At 46.7% G+C, this 26544-nt stretch overlaps 1 protein-coding gene across 2 annotated transcripts in view; it reads left to right on the forward strand.

The window, feature by feature from the left end:
* Positions 1–26242, forward strand: part of LOC147641699 (UDP-Glycosyltransferase superfamily protein) — a 118657-nt gene extending 92415 nt beyond the window's left edge. The window contains exon 8 of one of the 2 annotated variants that reach the window (XM_086798604.1): positions 25559–25699. In XM_086798604.1, the coding sequence (XP_086654730.1) occupies positions 25559–25570 (12 nt within the window). In that variant the 3' untranslated portion in view covers positions 25571–25699. Of the gene's footprint in view, positions 1–25558 lie in introns of both variants that reach the window. The other variant, XM_086798594.1, reaches the window with a different exon arrangement.
* The last annotated feature ends 302 nt before the right edge of the window (positions 26243–26544 follow it).

Consider the following 26544-nt stretch of genomic DNA (forward strand, 5'->3'; position numbering starts at 1 on the left):
ATTCCCATTAACTCCATCCCTATTGGCAGTATCTCTATTATCCTTTGGTCTTTGAATAATAGGATATATACCTCCTAGCTCTCTTCTTGGTTGAGAACATTGAGGTACTATATGACCCCTCTCTCCACAATTGTAGCACTGGAGACGATCCATTCTATTCCTTGGTTGTCTCTCCCCTTGTGGTCTTCTTACTTGGTTTTGAATAACCTGCATGGTAAGATTCAAGTTTACAATCTGCTCTATCAACCTCTGAATCTCTTGATGAGACCTTTCTATCCTCTATTTGGCTCTACAACCCTTGGAACCTCCACATGGGGCTCCCTTTCCACATGCATATCCATAGGGAAAGGTTCTACCACATGCCTGCTTGCTTCCCTTTCCTTTCTTGCCAACTCTTGTTTCCTCGCCTTCTTCCTTCATTGCTTTGTAGCCATCCTCACTACCTCTGCATAAGTCAGAATTCTTCTCCAAACTGCTTCAAATCTATTCACAAAAACTGTAATTTCTTCTTCCTCACCTTGATATAACCTACTCAATCCTCTCCAAAGATCTTTTGGGCTGTCCACTTTTCTATTAGCATATATGCTATGAGTAGTGCCACATGTTAACATGAGCTAACCAAGGGCACTTTTCTCCCTTTGGGTTTTTCCCCTTGGATATTAGGTGTGAAAGGACACCACACTTATTTTATTGTATTATGATATTGTGGAGTCAACACCCTTGCTCCACACATCTTGTATCTATCCACTTTGTGTAGCAATCACCAGCTCTCTCACTCTCTTGAGATCTTGCTACTGTGTACCATCTTGGTGTGTGTGTGTGCTCTCTGTTTCCATCGGCATGCTCCTTCCGTCTTCCGTCCCGGCCGAGTTGATGTCGCCGTGCTAGTTCCGTCCTTCGTCGAGGCCGCATTTTCGTCACCGTCTTTGACCGTGCCTGCCGCCGCATGCAACACCTCACGTCGCTTCGTCCGTGCCGCCTACAACACCTACCGTCCGGCTAGTGTTCTGACGCCCAGCACTCCCGTCCGGCCACTGCTTCCGTCGCCCAGGACTGCCACTTGTAGCACCTCACGTTCGGCCATGGTGCCGTCTGGCCACTGCTGCCATTGCCGGCCACTGTTCTGCTCTGGTCTGATCAGGCCACTTGTACCATTTTGGTCTGGCCACCATCTGCAAGCCACCTGCTCTGCTCTGGTCTCGTCAGGCCGCTTGTACCATTTTGGTCGTGGTTGCTGTAGCAAGAACACTTGCTTGCTGAGAAGCAACTGCTCCCGCCTGTCGCATCAATTCACCAGCAGCAACACCACTGTGGAGAGGGGTCCAAATCCCACCAAAAATTCAAAGTTCATTCCAATCAGGTAACTGATTTTATTACTTTTTTGGGGATTTTGTGCATGCCTTGCTTCATTGCAAGATTCAAGTGCAGGCAACAGTGCAAGGCAGCATTAGGGTGCAAGATTCATGAAAAATTTGGGTATTTGCCAGATTTTGAGAATTTTGGGGATTTTCAAAATTTGGAGATTTTTTTTCAGAAATTGCACAATTGCATTTACAGGACACACAGAGAATTGGGGCTTTTGTGGAATCAGCCTATTGGTGCTCAGAAATTTTGGGATTTTCAGCATTGCAACTTGAAATTTGGGGCAAAACATTTGCATAGGACATTGTGGTTGCCTAGCATTGCACTCCGGTGCATTTTGGATTTTGCCTGCAAGTGCTTTTTTACAACATATTTGGTTGCACGTGTTTGCATATCTCTTGGTGAAGAGATTTGAGTAAATGGTTGGAAATACAACGGACATATTCGGGGTTTTGTCCCAAGAGGACAAATTGAATGGCAGTAATTACTCCCTCTGGAGTTTCATGGTCCGAAATCTACTTGTGGCCGTTATGTGTCAGGTGAAGATGTACGCCCTATTGACATAGCACCTAACACACCTGGCCGTGGTGCTCAACAAGCGGCAGCAGCACCCACTCCTCCCTCACAGGAGCAGAAAAGATGGGATACTCGAGATGTCCAAGCGATGGCTTTGATTACTTTGTCAGTAAAGCGATCAATCATACCGCATATTCGGTCTTGCAAGACCTCACAGCGAGCTTGGGACATACTTGAAACCATGTATCAGGCAAAGAATGAGGCCAGGGTTGCATTTCTCAAGAAAGAGCTTGAGAACTTGGACATGAATGAAGGTGATAGTATGGTTGATTATCTTACGAAGATACAAGATCTTCGGGAGCAGCTGCTCAACATTGATGAGGTCATTTCCGAGAAGGAGTTGGTTTCCAAAACACTATCATCTTTGCCAGAAACCTACTTGAATTTCCACACATCGCTCACTCTATCTATGCGGGTAACCCTGAACCAATCTTGTTTGAAGTTGGTTGGTTTGTTGCTACAGGAAGAGCAGAATCAAAAGAACAAATCTTTTAGCATGTGTGGTGATGGGGTTGTTGCTGCCCAAGACAAGGGCAAGGGAAAAGCCAAGCATAGTTTTCAGCCAAAGGCTGATTCGGGACAGCCTTCACAAAAGGCTAAAAATGATGTAGGCAGCATATATGCTAATAAACCCCCCTGTAGTGGCAATGTGAACCTGTACAAGGTCAATGGTAGATCACTCACTCTAGGAGAGTAAGCCTAAAGCTTTGCGGAAAGCTTTAAACTTCTCTTGAGGCAATGCCTTCATGAACAGATCTGCAACATTGTCCTGTGTAGAGCAGTAGGATAATGTGATCTCCCTGCATGAATCCATAGTCACAGGGAATGGGCATTTTTAGACTCTGGAATGTTGGGGATGGCAGCATCTTCCCGTTCCCATTCTCGTCCCATGTCACTCTATAGTCACAGGGAATGGCCATTCTCAATCTTTTCTGTCCCCGTTCCCTGTCCCCATTTCGCGTCCCATGTGACTATGCATGAATCCTCTCTCTGACATAGTGATAATGAATCTCTATGTGCTTAGTGTGTGCATGAAACACTGGATTTCGTGCCACAGCTATAGTACTTTGACTGTCAGTGAGTATGGTGGTGGGTGTCTACTGATACTCACGAAGATCAGTCATCAATCTCCTCAGCCATACACAATCGAATGTGGCTGTAAAGGCTGCCCTATACTTAGCCTCACAAGCAGATGTGACAACAGTGGGCTGCTTTTTGCTAAGCCATGATATGCATGAATGCCCCAAAAAGAAACAATTCCCACTGGTGGACTGCCGTGTATCATAGTCACCAGCCCAGTTTGAATTACTGTAAGCATGTAACTACAAGCTGCCCCCACGGCATATACCAACACAACATCCAGAGAGCCCTGAAGATAGCGGAAGACCCGCTTCACTGTTTGTCAATGCTTTGTACATGGGCTGTGCATAAATTTGTTTGTCAATGCTTTGTACATGGGCTGCCTCATATATTTGTTGCATAAATATATGAGGCAGCCCACTGCTTGGCTGTAAGCACTCATATCAAAAGGCTCTCCAACATCATACATGCTCAATTTCAGCCCTGGCTCCATTGAAGTAGAGATGGGTTTACAATCTTGAAACCCGAGTTTGTACAACAGCTTTTGAATGAACTTCGATTGGTGTACATAAATCCCAACATCTCTCTGCATAAATTGTATGCCCAAATAATAATGCAACAATCCCAAATCTGTAATCTCAAATGACGAATGCAATTTAGCTTTGAATGCTGAAATTTTATCCATGTCATTCCCAATTAGCAACATGTCATCCACATAAAGAATGAGCATAATCAAAGTACCATGATCCTCTTTCACATAGAGAGTGCTCTCCGTTGGACTATTGCAAAATCCCTACGTCATCAAATAAGTATGGATCTTCTCATACCAAGCTCGAGGAGCTTGTTTGAGACCAGAAAGCGCTTTTCAAAGCTTGCATACTTTGTTTTCCTGACCATGCAACACAAAACCAATGGGCTGATTTACATACACTTCTTCTTGCAGATCCCCATTGAGAAAAGCTGATTTTATGTCCAATTGATGCACTTTCCATCCATGATGGGCAGCCAATGCAACAATACATCTAAATGTGGGCATACAAGAAGTGGGTGCGAAAGTCTCATCATAGTCAATGCCTTTTTGCTGGGCATATCCTTTGGCTACTAGCTTGGCCTTGTACCTGTCAATGGTACCATCAGACTTTCTTTTTAATTTGTAAACCCACTTTGTGCCAATGGGCTTCTTGCCAGCAGGCAAGTCTACCAAATCCCAAGTGCTGTTTTTATGGATAGAATCCATCTCATTTTGCATCGCTTGCATCCAATGCTCATCTTCATGAGTCTCTTCAAATGAATCTGGCTCATCTACATCACAAAGTGTACTCATGCAAGCAGCATCTACGTGTTCTCTTGCATTACGTGAACCAGCCCGTGCCCTCCTACCAAGTGGAGGTGCAAGTTTGCTCTCCTTTAGAGTACGGAGCAGCCAACGAGGCACAACTCTAGCCTCCTCCATTGCTGTCCGCTCTGGCTCCACTGTTGCCTCCACATTTTGAGGTGTAATGAGCTCATTCATGGGCTGATTTGGAGCACCCAAATGCTGTCCGTTGGGCAAAGTTGATGGCTGATCTGTAGAGCCATCAATTCCCAACCGGAGAAGTCCTTCAAACAAGTTATGTGGGCCCGAAGGTGGCTGTCCAAAAAATTCAGCCAATGGCTGGTCTGAATTTTCAACAAATACAACATCTCTACTGTCCAAAATCCTTTGTGTGGAAGGATTACAGATTTGGTAGCCTTTACTGCCACTACTATAACCCACAAATATGCACTTAGTAGCTTTGTCATCAAGCTTACCTCTCCACTGCTGAGGTACATGTGCATATGCTATACATCCAAAAACTTTAAAGTGATCAACTTTAGGTTTCCTTTCATGCCAGGCCTCATGTGGCATGATGGTTTTCAATGCTTTGGTAGAGCATTTGTTCAACACATGTGTAGCACACATTATTGCCTCCATCCAGAATTTGTGAGGCAATCCTTTGCCTTTAACCATGCATCTAGCCATTTCCATCAAGGACCTATTCTTTCTCTCCGCAACACCATTTCGCTGAGGAGAATATGGCATCTTGCATTGATGCTTTATGCCTTTCTCTGCCATAAATGCTTTGAAAGCAATGGACATGTATTCCCTCCCTTGATCTAGACGGAGGGTCTGCACTTTGCAACTTGTTTGATTTTCAGCTTGTGCCACAAAGTGCTGAAAACATGCAAATACATCAGATTTGGCCTTCAAAGGATACACCCATGCAAATCTGGAGTAGTCATCGATAAAGGTTACAAAGTATAGATGCTTTCCAAAAGAAGACGTCCTCATAGGACCACACACATCACTGTGCACAAGCCGTAATTTCCGGACAACCCTTGTTGATCCATCTTTTGGGAATGCATTTCTGTGCATCTTACCCAAAATGCACTCTTCACATGCATGTTTTGGTGGCAGCTCTACATGAGGCATATCCTGTACCATATTATGTCTTTGCAATAGCATCAAACTGCCATAATTCACATGCCCAAACCTCGCATGCCACAATTCTGCCTCATGCATGGTAGGTGTAAGAGTGGTAACCACATGAGCATCATGCTCTCTCCTGTCAAACCTGTCAAGTTGATATAAACCATGGTACAATGTGCTGGAAGTGACTAATGCATAGCCACCTTCACGGTCTTTCACTATGCATCTGTCGTCCTCAAAGTTGACTGCATATCCTCTTTTAGCAAAAGAGGAGACGGACAACAAGTTCTTCTTAATCCCCGGCACATACAATACATCTGAAAGACATGAGTCTGCACCATTTGCTGTTGTGAGGATCACCTCACCAACACCCTGATAGATAAGAAGAATTGTTTGCACATGTTACCCGCTTGCCTTCTGGGGAAGCCATAAGCTTCTTAAACAAGTCTCTCCGTGAGGTGATGTGTTTAGAAGCACCACTGTCAAAATACCATGTGTCGAGTGTTTCATTGAGACATATACTCCAAAGATGCATCATAACTACAAGTGATGAAAGTCCACTCATCCTGCACAAGATTTACAGATGCATCATCTTTCCTTGCAGGTGATGAAGAAGAATCTACAGCCATGCCACTTTCCTTTTTCTTCTCCGCCACATGTGAACATGGGCTAACCAAGGGCACTTTTCTCCCTTTGGCTTTTTTCCCTTGGATATTAGGTGTGAAAGGACACCACACTTATTTTATTGTATTATGATATTGTGGAGTCAACACCCTTGCTCCACACATCTTGTATCTATCCACTTTGTGTAGCAATCACCATCTCTTTCACTCTCTTGAGAGCTTGCTACTATGTACCATCTTGGTGTGTGTGTGTGCTCTCTGTTTCTCTGAAACCCTAATCCCCCAACATTTTCCATATCTCCTTCTCAAAGCTCCCCTCAACCTATCCCAATTTCCTTTTTCATCCTCTGTAGCCACATCTTCATACTACTCTCTGGCTGCTCCTTCCAAAAGCAATCTCACTGTCAAAACCCCATAGGATCTCCTTGTAGAACGTTCCTGGTACGAGACTCCAAACCTGCAAACAAACCAAACAAACAAGAAGGGGGTGCAAGCTTGACTCACCTTCCAACCACAACAGCCATGGGCAAGCCCACTAGACTTGGTTGCCCCCACCGAGCCACGAGCTGAGCTAACTAGATGGACGCACCGACCAATCTCTACCTCGTGACGTCCCATACCGCCACGAAGCTACCCTTGCGGGCCTCAAGACTACTGCCGGCCTCAGCTGCATGAAGCAGGTGCACGTCTGCACTAGATCCAGGCTCCTGACCATAGAGCTCTCACAAAGACACGCGAGACTCTATATGACTAATGACTAACGTTGGCCACTCTTTTATAGGCTCTTGGCCGGTCATCGAGTGTCCACACTTGGGCGCCCGCCCGCCCATACTTAGGTGCCCACCCGTTAGTCTATCCCTAACTCAGCTCGCCAATCAGCCTGCCTAGCTCCAAGCTTCCCCAAACCTCGAAGCTAGTCTTGTGTGCATGTAGCACACGGTAGATACACACTGTGCACATGACATACTTCCCTGCCTCTAAGAGCTCACTCCTAAGCTCACTAAAAAGCCAGGGTAATCTCTCTGAAGAGTAGTTAATGTCTCCCATGTAGCGTCCTCCTCAACACGATCCATCCACTTGATCTTGTATTCCGTGATAAGCGTATTACGCAATCTTCTTTCACGAAATCCAAGAATCTTTTCAGGTTCGTGTGGAACAAATGTCATGTCCTCGACATCTATGATTTCTTGAGGAGTAACTAACTGGTCTGTTCCACCCAGTACTTCCTTTAAGTCTACTGACATGAAATACAAGATGAACTTTCACATGAGAAGGCAAATCCAATTCATATGCAACTGAACCAATCCGTCGTGTAATACGAAATGGTCCACAGTATATAGGGAAAATTTCGGAGATCGACCTGTTCGTAAAGTCTCGGAATCTTTCGGAACTCGCAAATACACCATCGTTCCTTCAGAGAACTCTCTGGGTGAACGATGTCTATTAGAATAAAATCTGTCTCGGTCTTGAGCACTTCTAATAGATTCCTTCACAACTTGTAACATTTCTTGCATATCTTGCAAAAAATTACGTGTTGTATCATGCTGAAGTCCTGATAATCCCACTGTAACAAGTGATCTAGGTTAAAACCCATACATAAGCATGAAAGGACTAAAACCTGTACTCGTATGCTTAGTACTGTTATATGCAAATTCTAACATAGAAAGATAATCCTCCCATGAACTCTGTCTTTTGGATACATATGTTCGAAGCATATCCTCCAAAATCTGATTCACTCTTTCAGTCTGGCCATCAGATTGAGGATGATTTGAAGAACTCAAATTCAAAGTTGTTTCCAACTTCTCAAAAACAAGTTTCCAAAAATCACTCATAAACTTAGAGTCCCTATCACTGACTATGTCCTGCGGTAACCCGTACAGTCTAAACAATTGCTCGATAAATTGTCGTGCTAATTGCGTAGCTGTAATGGTCTTCCGGGTTGGTAAAAATCTAGCCATTTTTGTCAAGCGATCTCAATCCAAATAGAATCGTGGCCTTGATGTATTCTTGGCAGTCCGGTAATAAAATCCATGGAAATACTTTTCCATTTATTATCTGGGATTTGCAAAGGATGCAACAACCCAGCCTGTCTAAAGCGTTCAGCTTTATTTGCTTGACAAACTTGACACTTGAGAACATAATCTTCTACATATCCTTTCGTCTTTGGCCAATAAAAAGTGTGTTTCACTAACGATAATGTTCTGTGTACCCCAGGGTGTCCAGCAGAAGGGGTGTCGTGACACTCCTTAAGAATCTTGGACCGAATGTCCGGGATCTGTGGTACATAAATTTTGTCATTACAGAATAGTAAACCATTCCGAATCACTGCAGCCTGAATGGTAGGTTGCTCAGTCATCAAGTCTTGGTCAATCAATGAGCTCCCGTCCTGGATCTTCTGCCAAAATGGACCATTATAACTATCAGTCCTGCAAAGCCCTCTCAATGACTGAAATAAGTCAGTAGAAATCTCGGTGAACGACAAATTATTCACCTCTCTAATTCGACTAAGCGCATCTGCAATACTATTCATGGACCCTTTTCAATAACGAATCTCAAAATCAAAATCTTGCATTAACTCAGCCCAACGAGCTTTCCTTCCTCTCAAATCATCCACATCACACACATACTTGATTGACTGATGATCAGTCAATACCACAAACTTGGAGCCATATAAATAATGTATCTAAACCTTGAGAGCGTGAATCACAGCATAAAGCTCCTTCTCAAGGGTTGGCCAACGAGATTGAGTGTCGTCTAGCTTTTTACTTTCAAAAGCAACAGGTCTACCATCTTGAAATAAAGCAGCCCCGATGGCATAGTCACTGGCATCAGTTTCAAGAACATAAGGTCGACTAGGGTAATGCTAAGATAGGTGCCTCCTTGACTTTATCTTTCAAAAGTCTGAAGGCCATATCCAGATCGTTATTCCAAGTGATAGGGTGATTTGACTTTCGTCCACAACCTTTCAACAAGTCGGTCATCGGTAGTGTGAGCTGAGAGTACTCCCGCACAGATTTTCGAAGAAAAACAACAAAACCAAGAAAAGAAGGAAGTTGTTTCACTGTTCGTGGTATAGGCCAGTCCAGAACCTTCTGAACTCGGTCATAGTCAATGCTCAATCCATCTCTAGTGATCTTGTGTCCCAAGTAAATGATGTCTGTCATAAAAAACTCACATTTACTTAACTTAGCATATAGTCGATTCTGTCTTAAAATAGATAAGACAATCGTGAGGTGTCTAACATGATCCTTAAGAGTACGACTATATATCAAAATATCATCCAGGAACACAACCACAAATTTTCCCAAATGTTCACGAAAAAGATCGTTCATCGTTTGCTGGAAAGTGGCTGGAGCATTGGTTAATCCAAAAGGTAATACGAGAAACTCGTAATGGCCATACCTAGTCCGAAAGGCGGTTCTTTCAACATGCCTTTCATGAATACGTATCTGGTGATAGCCAGTACATAAATCTATCTTCGTGAAATATTTCACTCCTGCTAACCGGTCAATCAGATCATCTGATCTAGGGAGAGGATAACGGTTCTTAATTGTCAGCTTGTTCAATCTCTTGTAATCTATACACATTCTCCAGGTGTTGTCCTTCTTTCTCCTAAGCAACACAGGTGCACCCCAAGGTGATTTACTTAGACGGATCTGGTCCATCCTCAAATAATCTTTGAGTTGTTTAGCCAACTCATCTTCCTCAGCTTCAATCTCTACCTTGTGACGTCCCATACCGCCACGAAGCTACCCTTGCGGGCCTCGAGACTGCTGCCGGCCTCGACTGCATGAAGCAGGTGCACGTCTGCACTAGATCCAGGCTCTTGACCATAGAGCTCTCACAAAGACACGTGAGACTCTATATGACTGATGACTAACCTTGGCCACCCTTTTATAGGTTCTTGGCCGGTCATCGGGCGTCCACACTTGGGCGCCCGCCCGTCCATACTTGGGTGCCCACCCGTTAGTCTATCCCTAACTCAGCTCGCCAATCAGCCTGCCTAGCTCCAAGCTTCCCCAAACCTCGAAGCTAGTCTTGTGTGCGTGTAGCACACGGTAGATACACACTGTGCACATGACACCCACCATTTCTAATTTGTAAGCATCTTCATCTCTGTTGTTACTAAGTGTTGCCAATTAAATCCTCCCTAGGAATTGGTCTACATCTTCATCTCTCTCTTTTGAATAACTCGTACCCTACTCCAGCCATATTTCTTGAGCTGATCTTCAAGTGGTCTCCAACATGTTGATCAAAGTTGTATACAAGAACTCTCTGATCCTCAGTGGGGGCACCAAAACATGGGAAGTTAAAAAAGAATCTGTCTCTACAGCATCTTAATGACTGAAAACACCCAAACCAAGGCACGCAACAGTCCTATAGCTATCCTAACTCTCTGTTGATTCAATTGGACACCTAAACCCTCTTAGTCTGAATCACTTACCCACCAAAATGTCCTCCTAGGTCAGATTTGACTCTTAGCAACAGTGATCTTCAATCCTAACACCTTAGCTGACCTACTCTGATCATCTGCTAACTTAATCTAATTCCTGATTACTTACTGCTAACCCCTGTCTATTCTGGGTGACTTTATTAGACTTTCAGGCAACTTCTTGTCCCTCCTCCAGACTCTCCTCCAGATCCAACAATCCTTAAATCTCTTGCTCCAAAGCCCTACTGTACATGTCAATACCTTTCTTCTGACTATCAACTGATTCGTGTCTGATCTAATTCTGACTGAACTAACTTAGCTGACTCAAATCTTTCCACTCTTGTGTTCTCTGACACTGACAAACCCCCAAACACCCTAGACTCCTCAATAATGCAGACTTACAACCCCTAATCTGACAGCAGTAGCTGACCCCCAATTGACTTTGTTAGATATCCTTCAGCCGACAAAATTTTCTGACTTTGACAAACCTCTGACTGTTAGACTTCACCCTAATTGACTCCCTCTCAACTCAAAAAGACTAATTTTACCCTTCTACACCCTCAGTTGTCTCATCCTGACACTCAATTGACACCATCTGTCCAATACTGACTCTCACCTAATGCAATCTGATTTAGGGTGTCATCGGCATGCGAGATGTACTCGGCAGTGAGTCCCTCATGATCGTGGGCTCGCCCATTATGTAGTCTACGAATGGTCTTGAAGACCATGCCCTTTGTGAAGAAGGTGGAGGTGGTGGGGTGGGGATCTGGTGGTGGGGGTAGGGGAGCATGCATAGGAGTGCCATGTGTCCGAGCAGGTGATAGGTGTGGGGGAGCGATGTTCTTGGAGTTTCCTCTAGGCTTCATTGCAATTCGGCCCTAAGAAAAGTCAGTATAACTTATCCACTTTCCGAGCGTAGAACTCCTGTTTCTTGCGTTGGGTAAGCCGTTGAGAAATCCGTTGTGCTTGGCGCTTCGTGATTTGCCCAATCCGTACCTTATGCTTAAGTTGGGAGCGTGTGGCTGGGCATTCGGCATCATACCAACTGTTCTGGGGCATGGAACCACAAGTTGGCTTGGCGGAAGACTGCAACGTGCAAATGAAAGAAGTAGTGGCAGATGTGTGGAGTATGGTGGTGAGTTGTGATGTGAGGGTGGGTAGGGGGATAGTAGGCTTCACATCCTGCAGTTGGTGGTAGATGTGGTTGGAGTAAACAAGGTCAATCTCATGGTCAAAATGGACGTGGGTGTAATGTGAGATGGGAGGTGGCGGCGGAGGGACGGGTGATGTGCAGGTAAGATTGAAAGAGAGGTAGGCATGGTCAGCTTCAAAGGGGGGTGGCAGGATGGAGAAGTGAGGGAGAAGGTGTGCGAAAGCCGGAGATCCCAGAAGGTAGTCCACGATGCTAGTACCTCCTGAGTGAGGGAAGGAGGTGAGGGCATCGGAAGAGGGCCATCGGGACATCCGTTATAGATAACAAGACCATGTGCAGCTCCTAGCTCTAAGAAATATCTCCCATACACTATGACCTCCTCACAGTCCTGTGATAACCAGCTCCTATAGTCTAATAGGGTTGTCCAGATCCAGTTGTGGGACCTGGTGACTCCTTGTCCTGGTGTTGAAGTCCTTGAGCAGGAGGACTTCCCCCAATTGTGAGAACTCCATAATATTCCCATATAATGGTAAGTACGGTGACTGGCTATGCTGTGCAGCGTAAGGGGAGTGGTGCAGTGCAAAATAACACATGGCAATGTGGATGACGCTGTCACTGCTAAGTTCTAGCTGCACCCAAAGATACCGTGCATCCTCGTCCTTCCGGACGATGTTGAGAATCTATCAGAGATGGGATCTAAAAAGGACAGCTACCCGTCCAAAGCCATGTACTCCTTGTGATGTGTGGGTCTCGCCTCGAGAAGCTGACTCCAACTCATACCCAACTATGTATGGTAAGCCCCTCTCAAGGCTCTAATGAGTCTCTGTATAGAAAATGACATCCCTGCCTGTGAGAATCTCGCTTAAACCTCCTGGATTTGACCATAGGGTGCCATTGCAGTTCCATACTGCTAACTTCAAGTGTTTGGTCTCATAGACCCCGCGTCCCTATTTGGGACAGCGTTCAGTGATAATGACCCTACCATCTCTGTAGATAGCTCACTTGCCTACTCTACGGGCCGGTGTGCCACCTGTGCTGGGGTGAGATCATCTCCCATGTACACCTATGTGCCCTAGAGGGCAGCCCGCCGTCTGTCTGCTGGTGGCATTAGGGAATCTGATGATGAGGTGCCGCTCTCATGTCATATCCTTGGACCTTGCCTGACCTCCGTGTATCTGTGATCCCATCCACTCCTATCATCTGGCAAAGTGTCATGGCATCTGCCTCGAGGGAAGCCCCCGCACTCGCACATGGAGGGCCCTATCCACCCTATGTTTCTCCTCCTCAAGAGTCTCATGTATGATGCTCTGTGGGGGTTTGTGCTTCTTCACCACCTCCAGCCAATCTTTCTTGGTGGTCTGCAGTTCTCCCCGCAACTTATCACTCGCAGCCTTCAGGTGCTCCAAGTCCGTCCGTCAGACCCTCCTGAATATTCAGTTCCCCTTCCTCCACTGTATGGTTTTTGACCATAGCCTTTAGGGCTTCCTTTTCTGCCTGGAGCTCCCCTATCACTGGGGCAGCCTCTGGTATTTCCTGTTGTTGTATCTAGGTCTCTTTCAACATCCGAATCTCCTCCTCCTGGTGTGCTGCCAATTCTTCAATCTTGTTATTCTTGCCCTGTATCTCCTTGCAGAGGCCTTCCAACTGTTTTTCATGTTGGTTCAGGACCCTGTCCAGCACCTTCTTCTGTTCACCCAACACCTTCTTGGTGTTGTCCTCCACTGTCTTGAAGTATGCAGCTCCTGTAGGTTCATTGTGGCTATTTCCCCTAGTGTTGCTGCCTTGGGGGGGCTGAGCAAGGGTGGGTTGGATAAACCAGTGTGCAGCTCAGCAAGGGCGGATGGGCACGAACAGGCGCAGCATGGCAACGTAGCAAGGCAGCACCGGTGCACACAGGAGCGCAACAAGGGCGGATGGGCGTGAACAGGCGCAGCACAGCAGCGCCAGTGCGCACAGCAGCACAAGGGTGGATGAGCACGAAATGGGGGGTGGGGGGGGGCACAGCGCCCAACGCAAACAAAGGGGGGCGTGAAGGTGCTGAGAGAGAGAGAGAGAGAGAGAGAGAGAGAAACAAAGAAAGAAAGAAAGATATATTAAACATCTACTAAAGACCCAATGGGTCTATGAGACCAAAATGTTACATCATGTCCATGGAATACATCATCATGGTACTGAAAGTAAAACTAAAAGAACCTCTTGCATCAGCTAAGAATATCTCGCATGGGGCGCTACAACATGGTACCCAATGTAGTAAGGCTGAGCCTATGTGGTGGGAAATGATGGCTTTGATCCTCCTGAGGTGACGTGAGCGTCGGTGGTGGCCACTATGTCTATGGCATCGGGCTCTACATAGCTCGGTGGCTCTGTCTAGTTTCACTCCTCTCGGGCAAGCTCCTACATCAGCCAGAGGTCGCGGGGTGTTGGGTGATGGGATTTGCTCTCGGGGCTCTAGTCTGGAAGAAGTCAATGAGAGCTCTCTGTGCTGGTCCTCGGGCAAGTGCATTTGATCTGGGCTGCAGTAGGGATTCCTTGTGTCTGCAGAGCTCTAGAAGAAAGAGCCCCATGCCTCTCTGGTCTGGAAAATCCATGATCCTAGAGAGTGGTCCAAATCCCTCTCGGAAGAGGCAATGGAACCTCTTCTTGATCTCATAGTATATTGGGCATCTGCATATATAATGAGCTTGTGGCTCAGCCTCTGTACGGCAAAGTTGGCATGTCATGTCCTTTGGTGTAACTTCTCTCAGTCCATATATGGTTGTCTCCACTCTCAACTTGTGGGATGACGTGCGGATCCGTCCAATTGCACACCGCACCCCGAATGAGAGATGTGTATCCATGTAGTGCGGGTGTATGATGAAGCCGTCCTCCGCCATGTGAAGAAGATGGTCTCTGTCAAAAGCCATCTTCGTCCCTAGGGATTGGAAGGGTGGATGCTAGGTCCTCTGAGTATCCAATCTCACAATGTCCTTCCTGATCACCCTGTTCAATTCTGTGCGTTTGTGAGCAAAGGAAGGGGCCTCTATGCTATATTGAAACGGTGGGAGTGCCCCCATCTGCATGCCATGCATACCAAACCAAGTGCTCACATGTGCATAGTACATACCAACACTGCGTGTCTCCATCAAGTGCTAGCTATCTCGAGGACTCTAGGGCAAGCCAGGGGTATCTATCTCGTGGGAGCTCCCATAGTCTGTACCAATATGTCATTGTTTGGAAATGAGCCTCCATCACGATAGGGATAGTCCCCATCTCCGCTCGCACAACCTCGTGTGGCACTGAAGGCTTACTTCTGATCATGTGCCAAGGTTCGGATCTGCCTAATCATTGTGGGGATGTGTTAAAGATCATTACCTTGGTCTTCCCAAGGTTCCGTGAGGTCCCGATCCTCGCAAAAAGCCCGTAATGCATCCAAGTGCCTCTGTAGCCCCTCTAGTAAATCAGAGATAAGGACAATGTCATCTGCATACAATAAGATAGGTATCCAGACTCTCCCATTCTGCATCCTGTCAATGGCATATCTAACCATACTCAAGTGGAAGAAGGGGCAATTGGGGGGGGGGGGTGGGGCGCGAGGCTCCGGTGGGTGAGGGAGAGGTGGCTGTCCGGGGACATGGTAAAGGGAGGGGGCATAGGTATGCCAATTGTAGGGCAAGGTAATCGGAGTCGATGTGCGATGATCTTGGGAGAGCCTCCAGGCCTCCTTGTAGTCCCGTCCCAAAAATAGCTGGTATAGCTCCTTCTCAAGTGTGGCTAGATAGACACGTTTCTTCCTCTGCATGAGGCACCAAAAGATCACTCGTACCTGGTGGTGAGTGGTAGAGCTCAGAGCAATCTCCCGCTACAGACGGGCACGGGTCTTTCGGCTTTTCTCATCATACCAACCGTTCCGTGGAACAGTCCCATCTAGCGGTCGGGGAGTGGTTCTGGTGTGTGGAAAGGCGGCTGCGGCTGCGGCTGCGGCGGATGTGTAAAGGGAGGCTGCAAGCTGTGGTAAGCTCATCACGTGGGATGTGTGGGTCGAGGTCAGAGATGATGCAGAAGATGTGATCAGAGTAGACCAAGGTAGTCTCCCTAGTGAAGTGGTATCTCGAGTGGTGATGGCATGGTAAGGTAGGTGGATGAGTGGTGTACTGGCATGTAAGGGAGAAGGCTAGGTAGGCATGATTAGCTGCCACACCAATGGGGCGGGGTGAGATGATGAAGTCTGAAATGAGTGGTATCAAGGAGAGGGATCCCATGAAGTAGTCCATTGTACTGGCTCCATGTTTGAAGGGGTAGCAGGTGGAGCTGGAACCAAGCCACTGGTGTAGAAATGATATATTAACGTCTCTAAGAGGCCATAGTGGCCTATGAGACCAAAACTGAGAGTACATTTGAAGTTGGTGTCTCATCAAAGAGAACAACTAAATGAGACTAAAAAGTACAATAAACTGATTGTCCTACAGTTATAAGAACAGAACTGTAAGACTCCGAGATGATACTGAGTAGAAAATACTGGAAAATACTGAAAAATGCATATCAGGTAGATCCATGTATGCTGATCAGTTGAAGTGTTGCCCTCTCCTTAGATCAAGTATCTCCGCCATGGGGCTGTCTAGAATGGAGAGGTTGTAGAAGCGAGGTAGGCGCCTCCGATGCCGAGCAATAATGGCTCTGATCTGGCGATGGTGAGGATGCCGTGGTCGGGATCCTGGTGGGCGTGGCCGACGAGCACAACATAAGATAACTGCTCTATCAGTGGTGACTCCCTGGGAGCGTGGTTGGTGCCCTGGCATTGTGGCTTGGGGCCCATGCACGGATAATGACCCAAAAGTCGATGTAGAAGTTGATGAGGAAGAAGTCGCATGGGAGCGCATGATGAAACATATGTCGATGAAGTCGGTGGGGCCCAAGAGATAAGAGTGTGAATGCCCATGTGAACAAGCAGCATATAAATGATCCCTAAAGCCTTTAGGGATTTTACCTTAAAATAACAAAAAAAACCTTATTTCTTAGGTGCAATTAACGAGGCAGCGTTGGTGGTGACTCAAGTTCCATAGTTGGAGGTGCTGCTAGAAGAGGTGTAGTTGGGTTGGTGAGGACAACACTGTGCTTGCAGTGGCATGATGAGAGGCTGCGGAGGACATAGGCGGCGGACTGTGGAGGCGGGTTCAGCTGTCGATGAGGTCAAGGCGTGTACAGGTGTAGCTATTGGGGAAGTCCAAGCGCATACGGGTGGAGTAGTGAGGAGGCTTAATGGAGCAGAAGACGGAGGTGGAAGCTGTGGGGCTGAATAGTGCAACAACTATGCAAGGTTGGAAGAGAGTCGCGAGACCAACGGAGCAAAAGCCATGCAGGGGCGGCTCTTCCTCGCGGACAGAACTTGCCCACTAGCATTGCCGCTTGGTGGGCGGTGGTAGTCTAAGGGGGCAAAGACCACGCCGTAAAGGGCCGCAACATTGCCTGAAGAAAGTCTCCATGGCCGCGAGGAAGCTTGTTGCAGAACACGTTCAAATGGGGTGAATGGAGGACTACAACGACACAGCAAGAGAAGAGACATTGTGAAGGCTATGATACCATATTGGAGATCAGAGTGCAACCAGGAGACATCACAACTATGGTGGATGGAACTCCATCTCGAAGAGAGAGAGAGAGAGAGAGAAAGAAAGAAAGTTATATTAATGTCTACGGAAGACCCCAAGGGCCTATGAGACCAAAAGTAATACAATGGTACCATAGATATACTGGGCCATGGAAAACTAAAGGAAAAAGTAAAATGAAAACATATGACAATACATGTGATCAACAGATGATCCTGTGTAGAGTGAGATATGCTGTGATCAGCTAATGACGATACTCGCCTTGGCCAAAACCGATACGATGGTGGAGTGGATGTCAAGCCTTTGTGATGGGAGCGTGTCATGGCAGCGGAGAATCTCACGAATCTATCTTTGTGTGGTGGAGGGTCTTGATGCTCTGGGTCGGGGATGTCTGGCTCGCAGAATGGATCGAGCTTTCTCGCCGCTAAGAACTCCTCTGGAGCGTGGAGCTAGAGCATGGGTATGGGTGGGGTGGTGGGCTCTAATGTTGTATAGAGGAACTGTTGTGGCCAGTGGATTTCGATGTGGATGTGTGTACCACAAAGAAATCTGTGATGGCTCTCTATGAGGCGTCCTGTCGGAGCCAGGGTTGTCTCTCAGCATGCTCCCTCAACACTACATCTCTGTGTCGTGCAATTGCAGAAACCCTAACCCTAATTATAGATCCTATGATGCCTTAATACAATTATGCCCATAAAAACACTAACCAGTATCATTAAGTACATGCCCAAGCACCTCTGATCCTCAAACTGTATCACCCATGTGAGTGGTCCGAAGAGGCAATGGAATCTCCCCCGTATCTCATAGTAAGCCGGGCAACTGAACATATAATGGGCCTCATCCTCTACTGCTCCTGTGATGCATAGTGTGCATGTCCTCTCCTCATGTGGGATATGCTCAGCTTTGCCAGTCTCTACTCTGAGCCGGTGGGAGGATACCTTGAGTTGGCCGATCGTGATACGCATAGAGAGAGAGAGAGAGAGAGAGAGATTAAGCATCTACTAAAGACCCAATGGGCCTATGAGACCAAAGTGATACAATAATGTCCATGGCATATCTCATCATGGAATGGAAAATAAAACAGAAAGAAAACATAAACATAGCTATCTCATTGGGGTGATACAAAACTGTCCATGGAAACTCATCATGGAGTACTAAGAACATAGAAACATGAGAGCAACATCAGCTCCGAGTAGATGGTATACCACTCTCCAAAATATCAAGCATGGGGCTGAGAGTATGGCCGAGAGGTCTCCCTCAGCTATGTCACGTGGAAAGGTAGCTCGATGGCAGTGGAGCATGTCCTGGATCTGGAGCTGATGAGGTGATCGTGGCCGACGGGGGGGTCGAGGGAGAGAGAGAGAGAGAAATGAAATGAAATGATATATTAACGTCTTCAAAAGGCCAAAATGACCTATGAGACCAGAAAGGTTACAACAATTGGTGGATCTGATACAATGTCTGTGTAAGAAAAGCTAAAAACAACTAACTGAAACTGAAATAACTGTGAGGAAAAGTACGGTACTAGGAGCTCCTAATGGATAACATCTGGGAGGAAAACTCTAGCAACAAAGGTAAGCATCATACACATCACTATCCAAAGATGTCTCTCATCGGTCGATGGCGGATATCCTCAATGTCCTCCATGGTGAGTACTCTGACTGGACGTCTCCCATGCCGTGCTAGTATGGTCCTGATCCTCTGATGTAGTCTCCGCCGGTGTCGAGATGGGCCTCTCATCTTGGGGCGCCTGGACCGCCCCAGCTCTATAGCCCGATCAATCAGTGTACCTCTAGTGCAGCTATACTCTGGGGCTAGCTGCAATGCCTGCTGGCCTGACTGCTCAATCTCTGGTCGAAAGAAGTCTGTAATCTGCCTCTGTAGGTGTCTCTCCCTCTCTGATCCCGTCCCTCTCAAGAGACCCTCTCTATGTCTACGAAGCTCCAGCAAGTATAATCCGAGGCATCTCTAATCCTGGTATCTCATGACTCTAGAAAGTGGTCCGAAACCCTCTCTAAACAGGCAGTGAAAACGGCCTCGTATCTCATAATATACTGGACAGTGACATATGTAATGTAACTCTGTCTCTGGCTCCATCTGGCACAGCTGACAAATCCTGGCCTCAGCTGGTACTCCTCTGAATCTGCCAGTCTCAATCTCTAGCTGGTGTGAGGATGTGCGCATCTGACCAATAGCACATCGTACCCCATGAGAAAGATGAGTATCCATATAGCTGGGTCTAATCACAAACCCATCCTCCGTGAGCTGGAGAAGATGATCTCTATAGAAAACCATCTTCGTACCAAGCTCGTGTGTCGGCTGTATCCATGTCCTCCTAGTGTCCAGCCGAGTCAAGTCCTACCTGATAAGTCTGGTAATCTCTGCCCCTATGAGAGAGAGGGAGGGTGCATCCAGGGAGTACTGAAATGGAGGTAGCCTGTCCATACTAAAGCCATGCAATTGGAACCAAGCTGTCATCTGTGCATACCAACATGATCCGTCTCCCTGTGATGCCAACTGTCGTGAAGACTCCAAGGCTAAGCGAGCATATCTGTCTCTAGGGAGAGCCCAAGTGCTATGTATAAAGGAGACCGATCGAGTGAGTACCTCTACTACCAATGGGGGGGCAGCCATCTCTGCACGGATAATATCATGTGGTATGGAGGCCTTGGCCCTTATCATCCGGGAAATCATAGAAACCAAGGGCCTCTCCATACATCTCCATCCATCAGTGCTACCAGCTCGGCTATGGTGATCCACTGAGGGTCCCCATATCTCCACTCCATACAGCATGGCTGAAGTGACCAAAGTGTCAAAGAGCCAGAGCTTTGTTCGAGGTTCCTGAAACTGAACCTGCGAACACATCCTCTCTAGTCTCCCCAATGCTGCATAAGCTCTGGTCAATCTGGTCTCCGCTGCTCTCCTCAAGGAAGATAGTGGACCACTGAAAACCACACCAAGGTAAGTATATGCATCTGTATACTCCACTGTCTCCTGACCATATGTAAAGGTGGGTACTGACCTCCTAACCCACTGTGTTGTGGTGTTAAACACCATCACCTTGGTTTTACCAAGGTTAACAGACAATCCACTGTCCTGTGCAAATGTGTGCAATGCATCCAAACGACGCTGCATCCCCTCTGGAGAATCTGAGATCAGCACAATATCATCAGCATACAATAACAGCGGAATCCATGTCCCTGCTAGCTGTGCTCCTCTGTCACCCTCCCGCTCTACATAGTCTGAAACCTCATCCACGTACATCCCAAATAAGGTGGGAGAAAGGGGGCAGCCCTGTTTCACCCCAATAGTGGAGTGACCCATCTCAGATATACCCTGAGTAGTACGTACCTATCCCACAACTGTCCTGTATAAAGCCATGATTCCCCAAATCAGCTCTGTGGGCACTCCCATCTCCTGTAGTCTGCGCATCAGTCTGGCTCTCGGTACTGTGTCAAAAGCTTTGCGGAAATCCACAAAGCAACAATAAATCCTCCTGCCATATAATCTGCCCTCCTCAATAATAGCTCTGAGTGTCAAGATATGGTCAAGAGTGGAGAAACCTCTCCTGAACCCTGCCTGCCCTGATGCACGTATGCCCTCTCTCTCTGCCCATCTACTCAACTCCTGCTCAAGAATAGATGCATATAATCTAGCCAATGTGTGACCAATCATGATGGTACGATAATTCCCAGGAAGCATGGGATCCCCTGACTTGAAGATAAGCACAATCGTGGACATATTCCAAGTCTCAGGAAAACCCTCACACATAGCTCGGTTAAACATCATAGCAATAAGCTCTGCAAGCATATCTCTGGCATGAATAAAGTGCTCTGCTACCAAACCATCATGATCATATGCTCTCCCAGTCCTCATCCTGTCAATAGCTTTCCTTACCATCTCAGCAGTAAAGAAAGCACATGTCTCTGGGCATGGCTCCGATGGGTCTGGTTGGGGCGGCTGTCTTGCTGCTGTGTACAGGGATGCTGCATACTCACCCCAAATCTCTGTGGAGGTAATGGCTGGTGATGGTGAATGCTCATGGAATAGTCTCCATGCCTCGCCTAAGTCCTGACTCATAAATAGCTGATACAAATCCCTCTCTAACTGAGCAAGATAAGCCCTCTTCTTCCGTCGCACTAGGTGCAGGAGGTAATCCGTGACTGTCTGTGAGTGGTAACACCCATGAGCACCTCTTTCTGTAATCTAATCCTCATCTCTCTGCACTCCTCATCATACCAACTGTTCTGGGGCATGTTCCCAGATCGTCTCCGTGTAGGCTGACTATGGGGATATGCCTCTGATGCTGCAGCATGAAGCGTATCTATCAATATCTGAGTGAGCTCATCTAATGGCCGTCCCGGCTCCTCGGCACATAAGCGTCTGTATATCTCATCCGTGTACACGGTGTCAGTCTCCCTCGTAAAGGTATAACGAGTGTGTGTGGAGACCTGTCCCAATGGAGCGGTGCTGAACTGAAATGTGAGAGTGAAGGACAAGATAGCATGATCCACTGCTATTCCAACCGGCCTAGTGCCTACCATAAAATCCTGAAAAGAGGGAATGAGACTGGGCTGAGCCATAACATAGTCCACTGTACTAGCACCATGCCTATGTGGAAAGCAAGTGAAACCGCCCGATGTCGGGAATCTCTGTAGGCCATTCAGGATGGCCAATCCATGTGCAGTCCCCATGTCTATCAAATACCGCCCATGCACTGTATGTTCCTCATCCTGTGAGAGTCTAGATAGGCCCATATCCCTAACATCAAGCTCCCTCAACATCTCCTCTGAGGTATCATAAAATACTGTCTGGTTATGGGCGGTCCTGGCATTGAAGTCCCCCAGGAGAATGATGTCACCATCCCTGGAGAACTCCCAAATGTCATCATCCAAAATAGAAAAGGGAGACTGCCCGCTAGGCACTGATGTACTAGGAGCAAAATAGCATATAGCAATGTAGAGATATCTGCCCGTCTCTGCCCTCAGTCTAACCCACATGTACCTAGCCTGCTCATCTCTGCGGACTATATGTATCAGTTGCTGTAGCTCCTCTCTAAACAATACTGCCACTCCTCCTGAGCCCCGTCCTCTATGCTGTGAACGAGTCTCCTGTCTACAAGCTGTCTCCCATCGGTATCCACTAACATGTGGCATGGACTGTCCAGGAGCCTGATGCGTCTCACAGTAGAAGATGATGTCCCTCCCAGTGAAACTATCCTCAAAAGCCCCTACATCAAGACATAGAGATCCATTACAATTCCAAGTAGCAACTTTGAGTGTAGTCCCATAGGTCTCGTGCCGTCATGAAGAGCGCCTCTCCATAATCACCACTCTACCATCTCTATAGAAGGCCACTTTCCCTTTCTCTCGGGCTGCCCTTATCTCTGGCATAACTTCTTTCATGTGGGCAAGTTGCGAGAGTGTGAGGTCATCTCCAAGGAATATTCCCGTCTTCTTGAGTGTAGGACGTCTCTTCAAGAAGTCCTTCTTCGCTTCCACGGAGGAGAAACGAATGATAAGTGCTCTCTCCTTAGAAGATTCGCCACCACTACCTTCTCTCTTCTTTCCGACTCTCCATGCCTTTGTGTGCGTGGCTTCAATGCCCATCATAGAGAAGAGGTCCTTGGTTTCCCCTTCCGCATCATCACGGTCTTTTAGACCGGACACTCGTACATGTAACGCCCGGGTCTTCCTCCTTTGCTCCTCTTCAAGGGTCATGTTGATGATGGTGGGAGTGGGGATGGGTGGCGATTCTTTACCTTTCCCTTTCTTGGCGACCTCGATCCATTTCTCCGCCTCGTCCATCTTCTTTTGTGTCTTTGTGATCACCTCCACCCATGAAGATGTCTTCTCTTTATGTTGCTCCTCCTCCTCTCGAATGATCCTCATTTGCTCCTTGATGGTATTCAGCTCTTCAAGAAAGGAGGGCTGAAAATTCCATCCTCAAGATTGCTTTTTGAAGTGGCTGCCAACTCCTTTTTGAGGGCTGAGATTTCAGCCGCTTGACTCTTAGCATGCAATTTGGCCTCCGCTAGTTCCTCCTTTAAAGTTGAAATCTCAGCCTCTTGCTTGGAAGATCTCTCTTCGAGCTCTTGGATTTTGTCAAATCCCTTCTCGAGTTTGGAGAGGCGGTTTATGATTGCGGTGACGGAAGAGTCGACCATCTTCTTGTTTTCTTTGATAGTTGTGCCGAGCTTGTCCTCCATCTTCACGAGCTCCTCTTTAAACCCGGTCTTGGTCATGACTCTTTTGCAGAGAGAGAAAGAGAGAGAGAGAGAGCCAAAGGTAGAAATGAAATGATGAAATGATATATTAACGTCTTCAAAAGGCCAAAATGACCTATGCTCCTAATGGATAACATCTGGGAGGAAAACTCCAGCAACAAAGGTAAGCATCATACACATCACTATCCAAAGAAGTCTCTCATCGGTCGATGGCGGATATCCTCAATGTCCTCCATGGTGAGTACTCTGACTGGACGTCTCCCATGCCGTGCTAGTATGGTCCTGATCCTCTGTTGTAGTCTCCGCCGGTGTCGAGATGGGCCTCTCATCTTGGGGCGCCTGGACCGCCCCAACTCTATAGCCCGATCAATCAGTGTACCTCTAGTGCGGCTATACTCTGGGGCTAGCTGCAATGCCTGCTGGCCTGACTGCTCAATCTCTGGTCGAAAGAAGTCTGTAATCTGCCTCTGTAGGTGTCTCTCCCTCTCTGATGCCCTCCCTCTCAAGAGACCCTCTCTATGTCTACGAAGCTCCAGCAAGTATAATCCGAGGCATCTCTGATCCTGGTATCTCATGACTCTAGAAAGTGGTCCAAAACCCTCTCTAAACAGGCAGTGAAAACGGCCTCGTATCTCATAATATACTCTGAGAGAGAATTGCACAACTCAGTAGTACTTTGATTAGATTGATGTGATTAATATGAAGTAAACCAATTACATGCTTTTATAGGTTGCAAACCTTATCTCTTGACTCACATAAATCACACACACATGGGGACATGACACATGGCACACATCTTATCCCGATAAGAGGGTGTTCACAGACATGTAGGCACACTTACACATATATGAGGTGTTCACACCTAAACAAACACATAGATAGTTACACACACTGATAGGTGAACCAGGTGGACATACGGTACACAAGAGACTCCAAAATACCCAACACTTAATGTCTACAAAAGACCAAAGGGTCTGAGACCCAAAAGTGTTACAATGTGTCCATGAAGCAACAAAATCATGGGAAAAAAACATGATAAAAAAAAAAAACCCAACTAGAGCTGACTCGCTGAGAGAAGAGACCACAGCCCTGTACGTGCCACTGGTACAAATGAGGGGATCCAAGTGGGTCCTTGACATCTAATGACTGTATAGAGGCTCTCCACATCCATTGCTTGTGGAGGGGCACTCCTGTATCTCTGGAGGATATTTCGGATCTGAAGATGTGGGGTGGAGCATCTCCTCAGACCAGTGGGTCGCGGCTGTCCAGTTCGCTGCACTTGAATCGTCCTGTCTAGGGAGACACCTTTTAGGCAGGGTGGCACATGTGCTGTCAGTGTGCGCTGCCTAGTCCATCAAGTAGGGGCACCTGGGTCAAGGCTATCTCGTGATCATTGGCAAGGGCCTCCATCCTGGCTCAGATGAAAGAAACTCGTGATGGTGCGCTGTGAGGTATGCCTCTGCGCCTCTCTGCATAGCTGATCTCCTTAGTCAATCATGTAGAGTCCCAGACATCATTGGTTTAGGAAATCAATGACCCATGACAGTCACCCAAATCCCTCCCCGAAGAGGCATTTAAACATCCCTCAAATCTCATACTACACTGGACATCTGCACAGGTCTGACCCTAGGTTAGGTTAACCTAGGTGCATCTAAAGGGGAGCTCTAGTCCAAATTGGAGGCAATGGCCAATTATAGCTCCTAGTTTATGGGAAGGGCTGCTATATAAGACAATTATTGAGTTCAGTTCAGGGGGAGTGCATCCTGGCTGCGGACTTGTGGACTAGCAGGGGTTACTCCGTGTGATGACACGTGAGGAGTTTGTACTGGTGGTCTAGGAAGCATGCTTATTGCGCGCTCATATGTGTGTGGCTGGAAGCCCAGGTTTTTACCACTCGGGCTAGAGCCTGCAGGCAATAGAAGCATTTCAATGATGCAGGAAAGCTCACTTGATATACATGTCGTGAAAAGAAAAATTTTGTTGATTGATTCAATGCTGAATCTGGTGTTTTCTCACCGCAAAGTAGTCATGGACATGCATGACGATGATTTATCAAGGGCTTTTGTTTGACCAAACAGGTGTCGTACTAGTCAACATCTTAATGGTACATGTTCTTGAACAGGATGAACACTTTGGAATTGTGCCACTGGAAGCTATGGCAGCACAAAAACCAGTCATTGCTTGCAACAGTGGAGGGCCAAAGGAAAGCATTGTCCACAATCGAACAGGGTTTTTATGCGAGCCTACACCTCAAAATTTTTCTTGTGCAATGAATGTATTGCTTCGCGAACCCCAGATGGCAATACAAATGGGAATGTGGGCAAGGGAGCATGTCGAGGCACGTTTCTCAAGGCATGTATTTGGGGAAAATTTGAACATGCTTGCCATGGATGTGCTTTGAATATTGCATTATATGTGCTTGTCTAGTTTTGCTTTCGCTTGCAAGTTCTATATGTCCTTGTCTAGTTTTGCTTTCACTTGTGAATTTGGTTTTTTCCAAGAAAATCGAAAACTCTGCAGGTCCTGTTCTGCCCTTAGTTTGGGAATCCTTACTGCACATGCTAAGATCATATGGCTGCACCTTGTGCCACTCTTTGTTTGGGCACCCTCATGAGCTTTTAGAGGGGCCTTGCCTACTAGTCATGCAATCTAGAGGGGCCTTGCCTACTAGTCATACAATCTACAAATTGTACTCCTACTAAGATGTGCCATGGACATTATTGCATCACTTTTAATGTTTATAAAATCTTTTCTTTTATATGTATGTTGAAGTGTAGAACCCAATTGGGCCCATTTCAAAGCCTAATGGACTTGGAGAGTTGATGTTTATAAAATCTTTTCTTTTATATGTATGTTGAAGTGTAGAACCCATTTGGGCCCATTTCAAAGCCTAATGGACTTGGAGAGTTGATGTGTAAGTGTGTGTGACAATTGTGTGTTAATGTAAATGGATATCTTGCATGCTTACATTAATTAGACCATACCCTTTAGGTGTTCATATATTAGATGCTAAAATGTAACTTTTATGAGAAAATGGTTCTATAGAATGCACACAGTGAGAGGA

Source organism: Cibotium barometz, chromosome 1 (genome assembly GCF_041138505.1).
Source record: "Cibotium barometz isolate CiBa-2024 chromosome 1, ASM4113850v1, whole genome shotgun sequence".
NCBI classification, from domain to species: Eukaryota; Viridiplantae; Streptophyta; class Polypodiopsida; order Cyatheales; family Cibotiaceae; genus Cibotium; species Cibotium barometz.